Raw genomic sequence first — 20,756 nt, 5'->3', positions numbered from 1 at the left:
CTATCAGTGTCACCTCCATTTTGACCACATCTGTAACAACTAAATAACACTGCAGGAGAAACCTAAACACACTGGTAAGCTACTGCTGAACCACAAGAGAGAACAGATGCATCTAATTTAAAACTACACCAAGTACATTTGCATACGGCATGCTGGTAGCACAGCGTTGGGAAAATGTCTGACATTTAAGTACTTCAAGCTTCACTAAATTTTAGTCACATTACATGGCAATGTCCAAAACCTTTGTCCAGACTGAAATATCTCAATGTCTACTGGATAAATTAATATGAAACCATATACAGACATCCATGTTCCCCAGAGGATTTCTCCAGTTTCGACTTATTGTTTTGGTTTTATAAGCACATGAAGTGTATTTTTCACTTTCAGCCCTCATCTTTCTAATTTCCAGTCACAGGAGACAGCTGTTTTCAGGGAAATTTCTTATAAACCAACTCCACTGAATGGCAGAAGGATAAGGTTAGTGACTAACTGGTAAACCAAGATAACTAAAGCAGCTAAAGACCCAGATGTTTTTTTAAGAGGTTGGTAGAGACCAAAAGCTAAAAAAAGACTTACATGGAGATGGACAGAAATACTACTCCAAATATCTGCTAAAGTTGCTCTTTGTCTGTTTGCCAGAACCACTTTAAAATGTGATAAGATTCCAGGGCTGTGTATCTGCACCCTGTTATGGAGTTCTTTTTGCTCCCAGTTAGCCAAAACAATAACTAATGAAGATATAAATACTTTAAATATTGCTGATAACTTTACTGATAGCACTTTAAACCAAAGAAAAAGCCAAAACCGCATGCACTCCCAGCTCAGTCTACCCATCATTCCTCTATAAAAAGAAACCATGAAGCTTCCCAGTGCTGTTTTAACAAGCTTTTTCAGTGTCCCTCCTCCTTCCACAGCTGAGCGACTGCCTTATGCTGAGGCCCGTTCACACCAGAAGGTCTACAAACTCTTCACCCTTCACTGGTTTGTTAAACCCACAACCAGACCCCAGATGGGTGGAAGCACAGACACACTTTGTTGTAAACTGCCAGAGTGTAGACGACCAAGCGTCCGCAAAAGCGTCTTGTTTTCTTTATCTTGTCTCCGTTTCCTTGAAAACCGCTCATTTGTGTGTTGGGGCTACACAATTAACTTGTCAATGAAACAATGTGGCCAGTGGCAGAGTTATTGTGGGTGACACTCTTTCCATGTTTGATCAGCCATGGTGGCTATCGCTTGCTTGTGCTAATTTCTCTTGTTTTCCTGTTTACTCCGAGCAAATCAGAGGCTTGTTTCACCAAATTAACAACATGCAAGCTATGATTTGTAACCCAAGATCATTTCCTTTCACTCAATTTGACATGTTTTAGTGATTTGGTGAGTCCCTATAATACTTGACAGTCATGCATGATGATAAGCGATAATCATTTGTGAAATATGACGCTGGCATATGTTTTTCAGCAGTGCTTCCAAATTGTTTTTGTTATACAGCCCTCAGATACATTAAAGGGGACATGTATTGTTTTTTCGGGATTTTCTGTTATTTATATACTGTTATGGTGTTGAATGTCTATGTTAAACATTGTCAAAGTTCTAAAGCTTGACGTTAACATATGTAGAAATGATCCCAGCAACTCAAAAGCAAGTGCTTCAGTCTGTTCAGTTGTACATGCCCATCAACGGTTCTTAAATAGCATTAGTTGCTAAGGTTGCTGCAAAAGTTTTTTTCATGTGTTTAAATTGTCCACAAATTTTGGATCTGATTTTGGCATGAACACGTACGGATGTATCTGAGAAGTTGACATTTTGAGCAAAGAATGAGAAAAAGAAGTGATCCTACTGTGTTTTATAGTTTTTTCATGTAGCCTTTGTAGCAGCTGGAAATCTGCCATGGGGAAGCTTCCAGAAGATGGTCAGTGATAACAGAGTGGGCTCATGAAGACGGGTCCTTAAATAGACAGGAGCTAAAACGGCCTGTTTCAGACAGAGGCTGAACTGAGGGGCTGCATAAACGGCCAATAAATAAGTAGTTTTTTGAACTGTACATCAAGCAAAGATACTCCAGTAGCTGTAAACGTGCATAATATGCCCCCTTCAAGTGCCAGTTTAATATAGATTGTTTTAACAATGAAGAGCTAGAAAACATCACTCTTTTGGAATTAAAAGGTGAAACTTTCCTGAACTGTATATCTCTTAAATCGCTTAAGTTATAACAATCAACAAGGACATTAATCAACGTGAAAATTCACCAAAACTAGAGTGGAGTGGTTCCCAATATTCCAGCATGACCACTACTACTACTATTAAATACACACACAAAACACACAGATCAGCCTGGCCCAAGGATTTGAGAGCCACTGGCCAGCATAGAGACTGTGGGACTCCAACTCTGTACATTTCAGCCAGACTCAACTCTGATCAGCAACAGCTGTTGGCGCACATGTACGCACACACACACACACACACACACACACACACACACACACACACACACACAAACACAGTCTCACACACCATATACATACACAATAACATGCTGACACAAGAAAGACGGCAGCGTCTTATTATATTTGTCACGGCCATGTTTTCCCCAACAGAGCTGTATGTGTGTCTGAGTGTGTTTTTGTTATCGTTGGCACTGTCCAGCTGCTGATGCCAGAGTAGAAACATCAACTGGATACATGAATGGATGAGTGGGTGGAGGAAAGGAAGAGAGAGAAAGGAGAGGTCAACAAAGTATTGTGTGTTCAGCTGTGATGTTACATTCATTCATAGACCCTCTTCAGTCCAAAGAGTGGCCCTTTATCAGCGTGGTTGCAGATTACTCTCATGTGTACTTGGAATACATGTACGCTCATGTCAAAGAAATATATATTTACCCTGCTTCTACAGTAAGTATTAGGAATACACGAAGAATAACTGGAGATATCATAAGTAATAACAAACTAAGAAAACAGTGATGTGGTGTGACATCATAGTAGTCACAAAGTCTCTTGATTTAAACGTCTGAACTGATTTGAGCTATGAACGCATTGACAAGATTCAGCTGTGAGTTGTACAAGTCTACAGAGAGAAGTGTGCTTTTACCTCTGGACTTGTGAATAATGAACTGAGAGTGACTGAATCACTGTTGTGACTACTACTGCTGCCTCATATAAAGTCCAACCTCCTGCAAATGTTGTACATTGTGATTATTACATCGTACTCAGATTTTTCAGATCGTATGTTCTCGTTGGGCTTCTGATGCGTTTAACAGTCTTGGCCGTCTCTACATCCAGAAATGTTGGCGTCCTCAGTGGATCAAGTCCATTTTAAATAATGATGAAATCCAAGAAATCAGCAAAAATCAGCAGTTATTTGCCTTTAATATACTTCATCATCCTGTAGTATATAATTAGAAAAGCTATAAATATAACTATATAAGATTGCGTATTGATTAATGTGAGATATGGCAGACATACCTTTAGGCCCAATAGGTCCAACTTCTCCTTTTTCTCCCTCACCGCCGCCGACCCCAGTCGACCCTTTAATACCTCGAGGGCCCTGGATGCCTTTTTCTCCTGTAAACCCTGAAACACGCAAACACATATGGGTTTGAGTTTAAGGAACAATAAACAACAATTTGACAGGAAAACAAGTCTGCTATGACACCACTTAAAATGCCTTAACTACTGTGGCTTTTGTGAACATCAGTGGAGTGAAGACAGCAACATAATGACTTTTTCTTAACATTTCTAATAAACCTTGTTGTTTCCTGTCTTCCCTACCTACCCTGACATCATGCATGGAAGATAAATCCAATATTGGAAGTCATGGTAATGTTGGGCCATGTCTTCAACTATCTGCCAACACCTCAGCGAGAAGAACTGCAACTATCTTTTGTTCCATAAATACAATCCGCTTCTACCCCTGTGGCACCCAATGAGAATGTCTGTTTACAGTAAGCACACGCCAATGTCTCGAAATTAATGTGGTAATGAGTTATTGATTGTGCCACTGAAGCTTTTTCAAACGTCACTGTATTCTGATATGCTCTGATTGCACTGTTGTGACTACTTAGTAAACTGAATTTAACAATTAGACTGAATGCATTAGAGAGCCCGAAACATAAACTGAACTGATGATGGATAACGTCATGTTTTTTTCTGCCTCTGCTGTGAAGAGTCAATAAATTCCTCGAAAAAAATATCTCCAGAGGGAAATTGCTATCAATCATATTTTTGGAACCAGTGCACTTTTCTTTGTGTTCTGCAGGGCAGTCCAAATAGATGGTTAAACAAGTCCAAAAGAATCTGTTGGCTTAAAGTAAATGCAGTATCAAAAGTACATGTCCTGCATTGCAAACAGATTGCATATGTCAGATAGTTAGTAGCATGGACAGATTGGTACACATCATACATCTGCTGTAATGTTCTTTGGGATATTGTCTGACCAAGATCAAGGTTAGATTGAAACACTGCAAATATATTGAGAGATATTAGTACAGTGTGCTGATCTTTTGTTTAACCTTTGCCTTCAGTTTGTTTTTTTGGATGTGTGCACTCTACAATCTGTTTGTCTTTGATACATCCCCTAGGGACCTTGAATATATTTGGCAGATTCAATGGCAATCCATCCAAGATAGTCCAGATAAATATCACACATGGTGCTGCTACAAAAGTCAGATGATCCCAAATGTCATTACGATTAATCTTCTGGGGACAATGAATACTCATACAAAACGACATGGCAATCTATCCACTTGTGGTGAATATTTCAGTCTGGACTAAATTGGTGGACAACGCAGACAATTGAAAGGCCTATATTACCATATGGCTGCTAGCATATCTAAAAACAGAATATCAGTTAGTAAGTATTGTCCAGTTCTAATATGATGAGGCACAATCTAATCAGTAACAGATTTTTATCATAACTAACTGTTAAAGATATTTTATTTTAAAATCCTCACAGGTTGACTAATCTTTGTTCCATGTTTAGTGTAATCTTGTTGGGGTGGTTCCCCGCTAGCAAACATGGTGGTAAACGATGTGGGATTTAAGATCGTTTTTTAAAGAACTGGCTTTGCAAATGTTTTTTGAGGAAGAAAATACATTGGTTCCACATAATTTGTTTTGGTGAGAAACACTAGATCCACCTTTAATTGGTGGAACATCATACTACATCCAGTGCTGGAGTTCTCTCTCTGTTTGAGTCTGTTCAGGTTCACTGGTTTTGGATCAAGTCTTGATTATCTTCAAGTCTATTACAGACCAGGGCCGAATGTTTTTGGGTTCTGCTCAAATTGTATTGGGCATGTTGGATTTGGTCTGTCTCAGATTGGGTCCAAAACTCCTGGACATGTGAATCTCTTGAGGCCCTTGAAGCCCTTAACTTGTATTTTAATGTTTCTATTTGACTGGACTACACTTCACTAAGCATTAATATGTTTCTTTTTGCTGCATCATATAGCATACTATGTTTTGTTTTTATCACATGTGCTTTTTAATCAAAAGACAATCATATCTAATAGGGATTCCACAGAAAGTGGATTAGACGCTGTTTTTGGAGGCATTTGTGTGTTACCAGTGATTTCTTGGAGTTGTGTTTAGGGCTGCAACTAACAAAATTATTTTTTAATTGATTAGCCTGATGGTGAGGTCAGAGTCAAACATTTCCAAATGTCTTGTTTCAGTAGTCCAAAACCCAATTTACTATCATCTACAGCAAAGCATTGAAGAGAAGCTTTACCCAGCTAATTTTCTGTATTTTTGCTTTAAAAAATGAATGAAATGATCTGATTATCAAAATAGTTTTATGTTGATTGACAAATAGCTTAATTGATTAATGACTGCAGCATTCATTATTTATACAAATATTGATCAAATTTACAACAGCTCTGATATGATCCAAACAATGGGTTTGTAACTGCTTGGTGGGGGGTGGGCTGCCATTTAGCTCGCTATGTTTTCAACTAAGAACCAGGTCTTTTTCTTTTCCTGCAGACATTCTTTTTATTCACTTTTTCCTGGAACTACGGTGGTGGTGGTGAAGGGGGGTTCCCCCTTCAGCAGAAAGATGATGCTTCTTGGAAATGTCATGTGAGAGTTGCAGTTCATCAGCCAGGGAATGTAGAATGGATGACAGGGCAACAGCATGTGAGGGGTGATGATTCAAGAAGTACCTAGCTGCAGGGGGTCACAAAACATCTGGATTCTCATTGTTGTTGTTTGTATTGTACAGTTTCTATGAAAAAGAGTAATTTCATGATTCTGAGGTGCCAATTCTGCCTGGGTAAGGGTTCATATTGTGGTTTTTGGTGGAATTACCTTCAAGACAAAGATAGATGACCTGTCCCACTGGCCCTGTCCACACCCTGTCTGAAAATACTGTAAATCCCCATCCACAGTCTGGTGTCTTGTTTTCTTAAGCGGATTTATATGACCTTTTATACTTTCTGCTCACTGCATTATTAATGCAACTGTATGTAATCACAAAAACAGAGGGAAAAAACATTGGCCAAAATCTGTTTTGTGTTAAAAAAAAAAAGTGGCATTCATGCTAGTCAAACCTAAATCCAGAGGCTTAAAAAAAGCTTGTAACTCCAAATTTAGTGTTTACGTTGGACGGTTATAAGCCAGGTATTTTTTTTTTCTTTTTGACCCACTGGCTCATAAAATGTCCTCATCCAAAAAACCAGACCAGTCCAAAAAAAGTGAGACAAACATATATATGTTCACATGCATTAAATTGGAAATAGTTTAAAAACATCAATTCATTTTGTATAATTTCTCATACTTTTTTTCTTACATATATTACACTTTTTATTTTATTTTATGTTAGTATGATGCTTACAGAGATATAACACTCTAATGTTTCCCACAGACTGATGTTTTATTTGCAGTGGTTGTCACTGCAAGCATTGAATGGCATTTATGATTCGCAGACTAACTTCATACTGTAGTAGTATTTTTTCTCTACAATTTCAGCATAGCAATACTCTTTTACTTTTGAAAGGAAGAGGGATAAGTGCTTTTTAGTATGGGAGATGTGATGACCGCTAACTTGGATACTTGTGAAACTGAGAATCTGAGGATGTTATGCTTTCCTTTTCTTTTTCACGAACATGAGGGCAGCTCCAAGTGAACTGTATACAAATTATTTTATCCAGTTCAATGTCACTGTTTCAGATCAATTCACAGATAGATTGTGCTTCATGCAACTTAATTGTAGTAGATTATAGAATTGATCAGTACTACACTTGTTTGACTGTTTGAAATTTCAGTATCTGATTAATGGTTATCTGGTTGTACCTACCTCTTAAGCCAGTCAATCCAGGGGCCCCAGGTGGCCCAAATGGACCAGTATCACCCTTCTCTCCTTTTGGCCCAGGAGGCCCTGCAGACACAACGATAAAAATATGTTGATGACATGATGCATAAGTTATAATATGCAAAAAATAAAACATACTGCAAGATGCAATCATGCATTTATTTAATTATTTGGCCTGAAGTAGAGACAAACAAGCAAAATATTTGTGGAGAATGCTTAAAGTGAAGAAAACATCAAGGAATTTGAAAAAAAGCTCACTAAAAATCAACATATGTAGTGGTCTAACAGAGACATTTGCAAACCCTCTGCTCACTGAGGTCAGGATTGCTGTACACTTTGATATACAGACATGAAACCATCTTTACTAATGGCATGATGTAATTCTTGACAACTGAAAAATGAACAAGGATTGGCTAATGATCCTTTCAAAGACAAAAGTTTGCAGATGTGTACAGTTTTATAGGTTTCCATCCATTTACTTTAAACCTGCATTGGCAGATTTTTGGCCACTTGGGGGCAGCAGAAACAAGTTGTGAAGACAACACTGACATATCATCACCTTTTAAGTTGATATATTGAACTTGTTAGCAAACAATAGCTCAGACTGAGTTACTACATGAATTTATGTTTAAATTTGATTCATATGAACCACTAAGAACAAATCAATTTGGAGGTCTGAAAAAAATGAACCCTTTACTGACTAACTAATTCATCCTTTGCTGTTTAAAACATTTTAGAGAGGGATAATTTGTCATTTGTCATTCATAGAAGCAGCAACAGCATTTTTTGGGGGGACTGAATAAAGCAAGAACTATGAGCTGCCTTACTGAGTGTCTATTATTACAGCATGTTGGACCACTTAATCTTGTAGATTATCACTTAAAATGAAGCACATGGGACCAAAAATCATTTCACAGAGCAACATGTGAGCCTTTTATTCCTGCTGATAATGATTTTATTAATTCTAGAAGTAATTATATTTATCATACACTCGATGCACGCACACACACACACACATAGACAGCAGCCAAATCGAAGGCCAAACTGGGCCTTACAACTGGTCAAAGGATTCAGTCCAAAAGTTTGTTGTACTTGGATTACTCTGGTGTGAGTGAGTGAAAAAAAGGCCAAATAGTGAGTGAAAGAGCGAGAGAGTGAGGACAGATTGCAAGAAAGTAGGAGAGAGAGAGGTCTGGCCACAATGGGAACCACATGTTTAGCAAGGTGGACCACAACACAGCCTGTGGGAATGCTCAGAAATTTGGGGTTTGTTATTGTCCAGCACATGTCCAGCGGGTTTGATACCTCAGAGCTGTAATGTTCTTAATTTTCGAGTTTCTGGTGCTGAGAAGCTGTAGACTGGCTTTGAGATACAGATCTGACTCTTTGTTGCCTAGAGGTGATTCACAACCCCTCACACTTAACTCGTTACAGCAGGTCACGAGACTGTGAAAAGGTCAATGCAGAAGGGGAGGCTAGGCATCAACTCCCTCATGTAACCATGTTTTTGTGTTTCTAACCTTGAATAGAAATACAAGCAGAAACTGTTCAACGTGAGGACATGTTGGGGTTTTGAGTAGAGTATAGAAATAGGGTTGAACATAAATTAAGGTAATGATTAAATGTGCCAAGGTAAATGTGCAGAAGTACTGGTTTGATTACACATTCAGTGGAAAAGTGATAAGACAAGGGCCCGATCTGACAGTTTGTAGTTCACTTCAGTTCTTCTGGGTGGGTCTGATTAAAACTACCATGAGTCCTGGGCTTGTGCAACTTTTGATTAGACCCCAAGGACCTGAGAAGAGTAAACAATATGATATCACGCTCATGTTGCATCAGCCTAAATGCATCCAATTATCGATTTGCCAAATTCAACTCAGTAATTTGGTTTATGTTCAAAATGTTAATGATTGTCCCTGCTTGCAATCGGGAAAGGAGGCAGCTGTTCTGACTGTTTCAATTCAATTAAATCCAATACAACTTTTTGAAAAAACTTAATTGTACCCAGCAGTTTAGCCCCAAAATCAACAAATATACAAGATAATCAGGAAGGAATAAATAAATAAATAAATATATAAATAAACACAAAGTTAAAACAACCGAAGGCTATTAAAGCTGTCCGTAGAATTCTAGTATTAAATACAGTTTTAGATTAGTTTTAATACTGTGTCATGCCAAACATCTGGCCCATCCCTAAGGGGATTGCAAAACACCAACATGCAACCTTAATAGCAATATGAATATCTAAAAAAACACACAAATGAATAAAGCTAAAAGGAGCTGAAAAACAGTGCAAAGCAACATCTTGAAGGCAGAGGTGAGAATTAAATGGTTAAGATGTGGTCATGTAGGTTCACCATTCTCATTAGTTTCTTCAAGATTTTTTAGTCAGTAAAACAACTCAGATCCTTCTGTGTCATTCTAATGATCTTTGAACAGATGTTAACAACACTGACGACCTAGGAAGGGTTAACTGACAGAAGGTTTCCTCTGCCCAGTAACCCCAGGGAATTTGAACTGTTTTATACACATTTATGCACTGTGTATGGTCATGGCTACCACATAATATACATACTTAATTTATCAAGAGAAACATAATATTCTGTAATGCTAAAATGCAATGGAAATATTGAACACAGACAGTTAAGAGTCATTTAAAATCAACAGCAACTGTTCGGAGATCTCCTTGTGTATTGTGCTAAATTATGTTTAAGATTATAGTTTGGTGAATTCATCCTGAAGGTCCTCATATGAGTAGCGTGGGGTGTATGAGGGCGTATGCATGCAGGAGATGGTTCGCTCTGGTGGTCCTGGAGAAACTGCGTCCTCGTTAAGAGTTTGTTTTAGCAGAGCTTCACGTTATTCATCTCCTGGCTCTCAGAGCCCTATTTATTCATTCGGCTGACAGAGTTTCAACAATAACATACCCAGCAGCTCCTCCAGGATCAGCCTGAAAACATCTGACAGCGCTGCATCCAAGAGCACAACATTCATGTAGAGTTTAGGCGCCTCCGTCCATCATGAAGTCTGCATTACAAATCTGCTGTCGAGTGGAGAAACCTCTTGTCCTTTTGTTTTTTACACATATTCAGTACAATAGACAGGCTATGATAGATCACCTCATGATGTGATGATGTGATGAGGCAACATGTGTCTTTAATATGAGGGGAGATAGAAGTGTCTTGTGAAATTCATCACTATGATGAATGATACAAGACAGTATCAGGCTTTAAGCTATTTGAGGTTACAGTATGTTGCAACTAGGAACAGGTGGACAAAACTGTGTTCAGAAAATGTCAAATGTATGTTCATAATATATGAAGACAGGTTTGTGTTAAAAAGAGATTTGTTCTGGTGGAGAATTTAGAGAGGAGTGAAGTGTATTTGTTTTTCAGAGCGATACTGTTACAGGCAACCATTTATTTAATCACCCGCAGTAAAAGAATGACCAGTTTTCTTTACTTTCCTATCATCTTAGAACTACATTCTTGTTTATTAAATAAACACTTCATCTGTAGTCAGGGCAGTGTATACACATGTTATCTGCGTCTCTGACTGTGTGATGGTGCAAATGTGAAAGTCAGCCATGACTGAGCCACAGGGCTCAAAGCAAACATGCCACTCAAAGCATACAATAAGTGGACATTCAGACTGTGTTGAAACAACTCACAGGGCTGCATTGGTGGTGGCATGCTGCTTCAGGTACCAGAGAGAAATGAGATACAATCCAGGAAGGCCAGTTTGAGTAAACAGCTTAGAGAATTTGAAGACTTCTCAGATGGCAAAACCCTGCACAATGGTTTATAACAGTACTCAGAGACCGGATTTTACAACTCTGGAAAGTAATCAATGTGGGAACTATATTATGTTTTGTTGCGACAATCGTGAGTTAAACAGTAGAAGTGCTCTATTTGTTTTAGAAACTAATCCATCAGGAATGTGCGCTTGTACTTATTTTATTGGTCAACGCAGCGCCTTGTGAGATGACTTTGAGTTGTTTTGCAGCAAATGTTGAGCCTGGTTTAACTTTCTAGCTAATGAAAGAAAAAGTGCAGCTGTATCGCTTTCTGTGCAGAGACCCTGCGATGGTCAACAGATGACACCAACGCAGTGTCAACATGGAAAGTGTTTCAGCCACATTCTTTAGACCTCCATCTCATGTGTGTCTGACGTAACAGTTACGCTCCCATTTTAATTAATACAGCTGTCTACACGGGCTGTGGTACAGCTCGTATTTCACTCGTGCTTCATGCATTTAACTTCAAAGAATTGAATTTTTACGCTTCAAGTTTATTTTCTTCCATTTTTCATGTGTATCTCCAGTGAATGTGTGTTGGGCTCTGACTGCTGCTAAAGTGCGTGACCTACACTCAACACTGTTCCAGACACATCCTAAGTGGACACTGACGAAGGACTGAAGCCACTCTGCTAACGTGTTGCTTTTGCCACGCAGGCTCTGCGGACATTGTGTAGGCTGTAAATTCTTCCAGGCTCCAGCTTGTCACATATGACTAACTCAGCATAAAGTCAGGCTGCAACTCAGCAGCTTTCTGCAACAACAAATTATTCATCCAATACATGTCAGCATTGCGGAATGAAAACCCTGTGACTTCTCTCTTGGTGATACTAAGATCTTAAATCAACCTTTGAAGTCATTTTGTCTTTTGGCAAAACCTGACATCTTTGGGAAATTAAGCTTATTGTAAATCCAAATGGGAAGACTCTTTATGTTTTTACTCAAGTCCTTCTGTGCTGCTGAGAACCTCACAGAACAGTTGCTCTCCCTCCTGGATCATCTGGATTGGTGACCACTGATCTAGATGAGGGGTGCTGCTCTGAGTTGCACTTTTGGTCCCATCTCTGTGATCACTGGAATGACATCACTCTTTTCTATGATGAGTTGGTGCATTCCTCTGATTCATTGACATTTTCCATGGATGCTGCCCTGTCTGTGGGTTTTGGGGCATTCTATCAAGGGTAGCGGCATATGGTCTCCTTCTTTCTCCTATTTGAATCTTCGGTATTGTAGGTACCTCATCGCTGTAGCTTGCTAGGTCAGCATTGGAAACTTTAACACATTTCAATTCTATGTGACAACCAAGCATTTGTTGGCATCATTAATGGGGGACACTTCTCTTCCAAAGATATCTTGGCTTTCATGAGAAGTATCACATGGTCATCAATCACCCACAACTTCATCGTCACATGCCTGGTCATTACAACAAACTAGCTGATTCACTCTCCCGTTTCAATTTCCAGACTTTCTGAGGCATCTGTCCAGAGGTCTGCTCAGTACTTACTGAAGTCTCCCTTCTTCGCTGACCAACACTGCCCTAATCCAAAGCCCCATGCTTAAATATCTAGACACAGATAGGGTTTATGTGATGAAGAGTTGAGCAGGTTCCACTTTAAAATAAATACTTTAAAAACCTATGATTTCACTTGGAACACTTTTGCCTGGTTTTGTATCTCAATCTGTATGCCACTTAAACCTGTTTCCGTTAAAACTATTGGTGCTTTCAGATGTTACCGCATGGATGTTCGCCATTTTAAACCTCAGCACATTCACAGATTGTAGCCAGGATTCAGTTAAATATCAGATGTTATGATCCTATTTTTCCTTGCTTATTTTCTAATCCAGCTGTAAAAATACTGCTAAAAGGCATCCCTAAAACGTCTCCTCCTGTTCCTGACTATAGAAAACCTATCACTCTTTCTCTTTTGCATAGGATGCTGTCTGTTCTCTTCATATATTGACACCCTGCTCATTGACGTATTTGACTTTGCATGCATTTCTTACAAGTGGTGAATTTACAACTTCCTCTCTGTCATTTCCCCCTAGTAGTGATATTTCTTTTTCAGATCTGGCCTTTCATTCTAGTAATTTCAGTTTACGCCTTAAGCATTCTAAATGTGAAGGTACTTGCTCCGTAATCATGGCTTACACTGACTCCCCTATGTGCGCTTAGAAATCTATAATTAAATACTTGCAAATTGGTCATATCCTCTCTCCTTGGTTCCTTACCCCTGGGAAACTTCCATTTAGGCAAGTCCTAATCAAAAGTAAGCTATCCCCCCAGCATTTTTCAAGCCATTCTTTTAAGATAGGCGCTGCTACTTCTGCTGCCAACTAAGGTTTTTCATATGCCTCCCTGCAACAACTGGGGCTTTGGTAATCCTCTTCCTACACCTCCTACATTCACCCAGCACAAATCAAAGGTCTCCAACGCCCTAATCCTGGTAAGTCATGCACATGACTGATAGGGGTGTTCTGGTTTATGGGTGTCTCAGCTACATTGTTTATCACAGTTTTTTTTCTTTTTATGATTGACTTTTGCTAATTGCACTAATGTATCATCAAAGACTTTAATATTTCTTATCATATAGAGCACATGTCAAGAAAGGGTCTGTCGAGGCTCCCATTACATTTTGCACTTCAAGTCAAGTCTGTCATGACCTCATAAATTAACATGTGGACCTCAAGACACCCAACTCATAGTCACAGTGACCCCAAACACTCTGGGTCTATCGGGACCTCATTCATCATTCATTCATTTTATATTCATTATATGTACATAAGTATAACATATAATTGTTTGCTTTTGCTATTCGATTTTCCCTTTACATATTTTACTAGAAATCCATTAATGAAGGTAGGCAGATGAGTAAGGTATGGATCGAGATATATTATTTTGGTTTGTATGTTCCTCTCAGTTTTCTTTTCCTTCCTTTTCTTTGGGGGATATCCTAATCTACTCTAGGCTTCACTACACCCTTTATAAACACAATGATGTCATGAAGGGATCTAATGGCAAAATACTTTTTACATTCTAACATTGTGCACGTGTCAATAAAAATAATTCACTAAAAAATACAGTCTCTACTGACTGAAAAACAAGCTGGTTTCTAATCTCCATGATACGGTCTGTATCCATGATACTGTTCTCTTCAAAAAGTAGCCAAAATTCCCTATGTTTTGTTTAATGCCAGACAAAGAAGTAGTGTCATGTCCTTTTAACACAGTGAAACTCCAGTGGGATGTTTGGTGTGGGAGATGGGGATAAAAAGCCTTTGAGCTGAAGAGAAGAACACAGTTTCATTCAGTCTCTCCTGGTTTTATTAACCCACAAACTTAATATGTCGATATGTTTTAGTCACCTAATCTAACCATAACTTTAAAACCTTACCTGAAAATCATTTAAATTACCAAAGCCTTTCCATACTCTAATCATAAGGGTACAATTTGGACTACCTATTCTTTATTGGTACCTTTACAACGCTGTGTAGGCCTACATCAAAGGAAATCATCCGTGTGAATACATAATGCCTCTCTTTTTCTGTTTGACACCAACAAGCATACACAGACACAGTCATACTGCTGTCATATTGTTGTGAAACTGTAGTAGAAGGCGTTTGCTTCATGCCAATTAAACACTTAGACCAGGGAAAAATACATAGAGGACAAGTGGAGAGAAAAGAAAAGAGTGGAATACCACTCACTCAGCGAGGGCCAAGACTCACAGTCGTGCCATTTCACCAATATTACAATATTTTCTTCATGAAACTGGAACATACGGCTGGTGTTTCCTTTCTTTGAGGCAGAAATAAATTCTGAGCGATTCTGTTTTTGGCAGTTTAGAGTTTTTTGCTGAGTATGTTTTAAAAAGGACTCTCTGTGTGGCAACCAGCTCGTACAAGTTAATTTAGACACTGAACATGACAATAAACATGAGGTTGTATTGTTATGTGGGTGCTGTCATATCTCAGACTTGGTTTGGAGACTAATTTTTAACAGAAAGCCTGCATTAAAAACTGAAAGAGTGGAGTTTGAAAGACTTGGACAGAAAGTTTCTGACAAACACACTATGAGTTACATTTTGGAAATTTTAGTCTCCAGTGTTTTTGGAACTTTGACCCATTCTAGAGACAAAAGGTCAGGACATTTTGGCCTTTACTGAACTTTGTTTTTAAACCATTTGTTTGCAATAAATCTGTGTCTTACAAGTACCAACTGTTGAAAACCTTTTTTTTTGTATTAGTCAAGGTTTTTGGTGATGTGAATGACAAAACTGTGAAAACAAGGTCAGATATAGAAATAAGTCAAGTTAGGTTTAATGATTTTCAACATTGTGTCCTTTTATAGTCCCAACAGCCAAAAATATCTTAGCCCAATTAGAAGCCAGCCGAGATCTTTTGATCATAATTCATAATCTACTTCAGCAGGGAGTTTACTTTGACGTCAAATTCTTTTTTTCTTTTACATTTTTAGGTACTGAACAAAATATCAGCTCTAAATGACCTACATCCCAAAGTATTTGCATTTACCTTTGACCCAGATGTCTATTCACTAATGAGACACCACTAAATAATGACCTCATACTGTACATATACAATATGTAAGTTGTTATTAAAATAATCTTGTACATTTTCCCAGTATGGTCCCATGTTAAATAATACAATTCTGTTCAATAATGTACGATCTGGAGAGCTAAGACATAACATTTTATCATCAGGTGATGTTTTAAACAATTTCTCATGTTCGTTTATCATTAATACACCAAGTACCATGTGGCATGAATGTTACTGTGTGACTCACAGAGGAATAAAAGGCAAATTAGCTGTATGAAACAAGAAAAGAGAGAGAAGGATAAGAGGGAGAAAAGGAGGAACATGAAGAGAACAGAAGAGAACAGAGGAGAGTAAACATGGATAGAGATGTAAAACTTTTTCTTGGCTAAGGTTACTGCGCGCTAACAACACACAAATGGGCTGTGGAGCTAAAACTAATGACAGAGCTGAGTGGTTGAGTTTTCATTCTGTATGAAGCGTCTAAATTTAACCCACAATTGTTTCCAGGCTCAGGAGAAACAGCATCCCACCCACATGTGAAGCAGACACGAGATCAGGGGTCCCATTCGGTTTAGATTGCCATCAATCAGCTCGGGCCGTGTCCCCTGCCAACATTACATCACAGCATTCCTATTTTGATTTTTAACAAGCCAGGGAAGTCATTTTGTACCCTGGCAGTGAGAGTCGTACCACGTCGGGACTAATCAGGTCTGAACACATTGGAGTAAGAACATTCGGGGTTGCTCAATACCCCCGGGCAGAAATCCCACGGTGTGAAATCACGTTTGCATGCTGGGGTCACTTGAATTTAATCACACTGCAAACATCTATTGGCTACGATGAGATATTGTAAAACATCTTTCTTGCTGAGTTCCGCCCAAAGGGATTCATTATACTAAGGGGTAAAGTTCTCACATTCTCATGTTTTAATATTCTCTTACTCTTGTCCACACATCCAAAAGTCTGTCAGCAAAACTCTGCATTAGTCCAGTGCCTCGCATGACCATATGAGCATGTGCATGAAGGGTTAAAAGTGCAATTTAAATGCAGTCAATTCACTTATATGCTGTCTATCACATATCTCTCGATTTCTTCATAAGGCATAAGGCATGTACTGTATGTTTTGCACACATGCATTATACCCATCTTAGTCTTTTCATGTTGTTTAATGCTCTGTTTTCAGAGGGAATGGCCTCATTTCTGCATAGCAATAAAGTTTTGTTTAAATTGTTGTCAAGACAGAAACATGTTCCCATAAAAAATTATGTTTTTAGGTATTTATCTCAATATTTAGTTTAACTTTGATCTATGCGATTACTCTTTCTGTGATTTTGATGTAATTTCTGATATATAAATTGTATAAGTTACAATTTTACCTCATGTGTTGGTACAGTAAGCAGTAGCACACACAGACTCTTTAAAAGGGCAGACGTGAAAATAAATAAGGGGCTCTTAGATTCCAAATATATGGGTCTGGTTTAATCTAACTTGACGGACATTTAAGACAAACACACTAAATCAGTGAGTTTTCGGTAATTTGCGGATGACAAATCTGATTGAAAACTGGCATTTCTCAACTGCTTGAAGAATATAAACCCAGTAGATCTCTTGAATCTTCAGGTAGCAGTCAGCTAGAGGAACCCATAGTCAGAACCAAACATGGTTTAGGTTTCTTTTAGCTACTTAGGCTGCACACAGATGGAGCTATCTTCTTGGTTATCATGAGCTCAGACTTCAGCCTCTTTCAGATCTACATTCAAAACTTGTCTTTAATTGCACTTTAATCTATCTTTCTTTTAATCTTACTGAATTTGGGGCACCTAATAATCATTATGTTTCAATGTGTATTTAGGATCTTCAAGTACTGTTGAAAGAAACAGTTTAACATTATGTACATTATGTAACCTTGCTGTTTAGAAAAAAAATCACTTTTCAACTCTATTGAGTGCAGCTCTAAACTAGATGTCTGGATGTCTTTTGACCTGCAAATCCCCAAATTAACACTTACTGGACAAGAGCACTTCAGCTGACACTTAAGGGGGACATTCAGGTCGACTAGAGGGGCACCAGGAATGCTTAAGTGCCACTTTGGAAATGTTCCTTTTAGGGAACATTTGGGAGGTTAACAAAAGCCTCTTTTGGAGCACAAGTCTGAACAGACATCCATATCTCTTAGCTGACCTTCTAATATGGTGAGGTTCTTCAGGGTCATGGAGTGCTCCCAGTCCTTCAGGCGGAGGTCCTCTGTGATTGTGTTGAGGATCTCCATCTCGTTCCTCAGCTGGGCCTCCGTGTGGACGTGGGTCACCCACAAACTGGAGGTGTCCTCTGTGATGTTGCTGATCTGGATCTAAGCAACAGGAGAGCATGAATTAAGAGTGTTAACAGCAGCAGTAGTTTAGTTTAGTGCTGCAGTAGGATACTTTTTTTTAACTGTAAAGGACTCCTAACCTGCAAGTCCTGTATTTTCAAGTGGTGGACACTGATGTCATTGCTGAAGGTGTGATTGACAGCTCCCACTGTCCAGTTAACCTCGTCCAGTTTCTCTCTCAGCCCGCTCACGTGCCCTGAGGTTTCCCTGAAACAGAACATCATTATATTTTAACATCAATACTAAATTCATTCCTCCTTTCTTTGCCAGTGTGTTCTGCTTATGTTATTTTGCATTATTCTGTGATTACATGTTGATGCTTTTCAACTGAGTGTCTTCACTGATTGTGTACCTGAACAGGATGTCATGGTTGCGGAGCCAGATGGAGGTTCGGGCCACCTCTGCACCCAAGCCTGTGAGGTTCCTGTTGGCGGAGGTACTGAGAGATGCCAGTCTGTCGTCCAGCTGCACCAGGTAGCCCTCTGACTGGAGGGAGTTAGCCTGGACGTTCCTCAGCTCCACCTCCAGACCCTGCAGGTTAAGATGTACAACTTATCTCCATTGCTATCATTGCTATCATTACTGCTTTATGTTTTTAGCTGTAAACTAGCACTAACACCGACTTCAGAACATATAATAACTTCTTATAACTGTTGCTGTACTTCTTTTGTTTCCTTTTAGGAGACTTTAATCATAAATTTGATGCTGAGATACTGTTTTACATATCTGCTTCAGGCGATCTGCAATCATGTTCAGAACTGTACAATCAATAACAAGCTTATCTCTCACTGCTTTCACTTGATAAAATCTGAGCAGCGGGAATACTTTAAGCAGGGTAAGATAAAACATTTTTTGTCATTTAGGCTTTTGCACTTGGGAGCCAATCATGATTAAAGGAAATGGGAAGTGGGTGGGGGAGTACATTTTTTGGGGATTATTCAGTTTCCATTTGTTTGGTGGGGTGTTGATAGAACATGATTTACTGTTGTGGTATTTATGTGAAATATAGTAGCAATATGATACATAGCAGTAGCCAAACTTGGACAAGTCACAACATGTTAATCTCACTGAATACCCCATCATTAAACTGCATGTCCCACAGGCCCTGAGCACCCACATGGGACATCTGGTGATTTCAGGAGATAAAGCCAATGTTTCCAATGTTCAACTTATAAAGGAGGCTTTCAGGCCACAAAGTATTTTAGCAGTCAGTTCTTTCTTACAGTCCATTGATATAAAAGTGCGTCACTTTGCATCACCTTGTGAACCGCTAGTGTCTGCCCTGATTGGCTTGAACACATGCACAATAGCTTTCAAACCAAGCCACTTTAACACATTCAGTCCAATAACAAAACATAGTACAGGGTAGAGTTGGTACCAAAACATCCAGGCCTAAGACTGAGCCCCTAACAGGTGGCAGAGGAAGGCTGTACTTCCTGTTGTGTTGCACCACATCTGCCTTAATAGCCTGCAATTTAATTATTCCAAGCAGTGCAAAGTTTACACATGGTTTCCGAAGTTTGTATAGTGTCCCACATTGTTTTGTGTGGGATTTTGATGACTTTGTTTGAGGATTTTTCGATTCAGACCTCAGATCTAGAGTGAGAACTGCAGTAAATAACTTTGCTGCCTCATTACTAGATGACTCAAAATGTGGTTTTAAAGGTATGGCATGGTCATGAGTAGTGACTATGTTATAATGCTGTGTCCTGTAACAGTTACCAGGTCTGAAACCTTGTTCTGTTTTCAGTGTTGTGGTACCTTGATGAGGATCTCCAGCCTCTGCAGCCAGTCGCTGTGGTTCTGGAAGAGGTTCTCCAGTTTCCAGATGTTCTCCAGCAGGTCGGCCTGTGTGGACGCCTCTCCCAGGTTTTGCTGAAGCAGCTGAGAACGCTCCGAAATCCGAGTCACGTTCTCCATCAGCACCTCCTGTCGCTCTGAAGAAACCTGGGAGCGAGACACTGGGGGAGGAAAAAGAGAGGAAAATAAAGTAAGAGGTTTGTGCTTGGTTCTGAATCACTGATCCCTCAGCTACGATGAAGTCCCCAAATTGAGTATCATTTACTATCAATCACTGCTGCCAGCTTGGATCTAGCCAACACAGTAATGCAGAGCAGATGTCGGCTCAGTCGCCTGCATTAATTTTGGTTGTCTGTTCTTACTAACTGCTTTGTTTTGTTAAATCAAGATCAAGATATTTTTATGAGTTCAAAACCAGTTGGCTTACTATGATGTTCTCTGTGCCATAATGCCTATTTTGGACATTTTGTCTTCATTTTGACTGATGTTGAGGTTGGACTCAGCCTCTTGTCGTTCCTCCAACGCCTGCAGGCGAGAGAGTGTCAGCCCAGAGTGGATTTTTTAAAAAGGTGACGTAAAGATTCCTCGCAATTTGCTGTTGATCTTTCACCTCCATTTAAATGAGAAAAAGGGAGTTTCTGATTCTGAAATCATTTATTAGTTTTAATGTGTAATATGGTAATTTGGTGTTGAAAATATTAAGATGAAACACTAAGATGAAAGGAAACAAGATGGGGAAAGTAAGAAGGAAAACATGTTTGGCGTTGAGAGATTCTACTTTGCAGAGATGGTTGGGAGACGAACTGGACAGGACAACTGTTTTGTTAGCTGTGACATCACATTTTCTGACAGTTAACATAATGCCAATGAACCTTTCTTCTCTTGTTTTTGGCGATAGCATAAAGCCCACTTCTTTTTTGGCATTTCTTAA

At 39.0% G+C, this 20,756-nt stretch overlaps 1 protein-coding gene across 1 annotated transcript in view; it reads right to left on the bottom strand.

The window, feature by feature from the left end:
* Positions 1–20,756, bottom strand: part of scara5 (scavenger receptor class A, member 5 (putative)) — an 86,815-nt gene that overhangs the window by 24,513 nt on the left and 41,546 nt on the right. The window contains exons 3-8 of the mRNA XM_053337029.1: positions 19,787–19,986; positions 18,378–18,556; positions 18,106–18,232; positions 17,836–18,004; positions 7,291–7,371; positions 3,459–3,566 (exon numbers count right to left, since the gene is read on the bottom strand). Coding sequence (XP_053193004.1) covers positions 3,459–3,566; positions 7,291–7,371; positions 17,836–18,004; positions 18,106–18,232; positions 18,378–18,556; positions 19,787–19,986 — 864 coding nt within the window. The remainder of the gene's footprint in view (positions 1–3,458; positions 3,567–7,290; positions 7,372–17,835; positions 18,005–18,105; positions 18,233–18,377; positions 18,557–19,786; positions 19,987–20,756) is intronic.

Source organism: Scomber japonicus, chromosome 17 (genome assembly GCF_027409825.1).
Source record: "Scomber japonicus isolate fScoJap1 chromosome 17, fScoJap1.pri, whole genome shotgun sequence".
NCBI classification, from domain to species: Eukaryota; Metazoa; Chordata; class Actinopteri; order Scombriformes; family Scombridae; genus Scomber; species Scomber japonicus.
The sequence above is the reverse complement of the archived record's forward strand: the minus strand, read 5'-3'. Positions and strand labels throughout refer to the sequence as shown.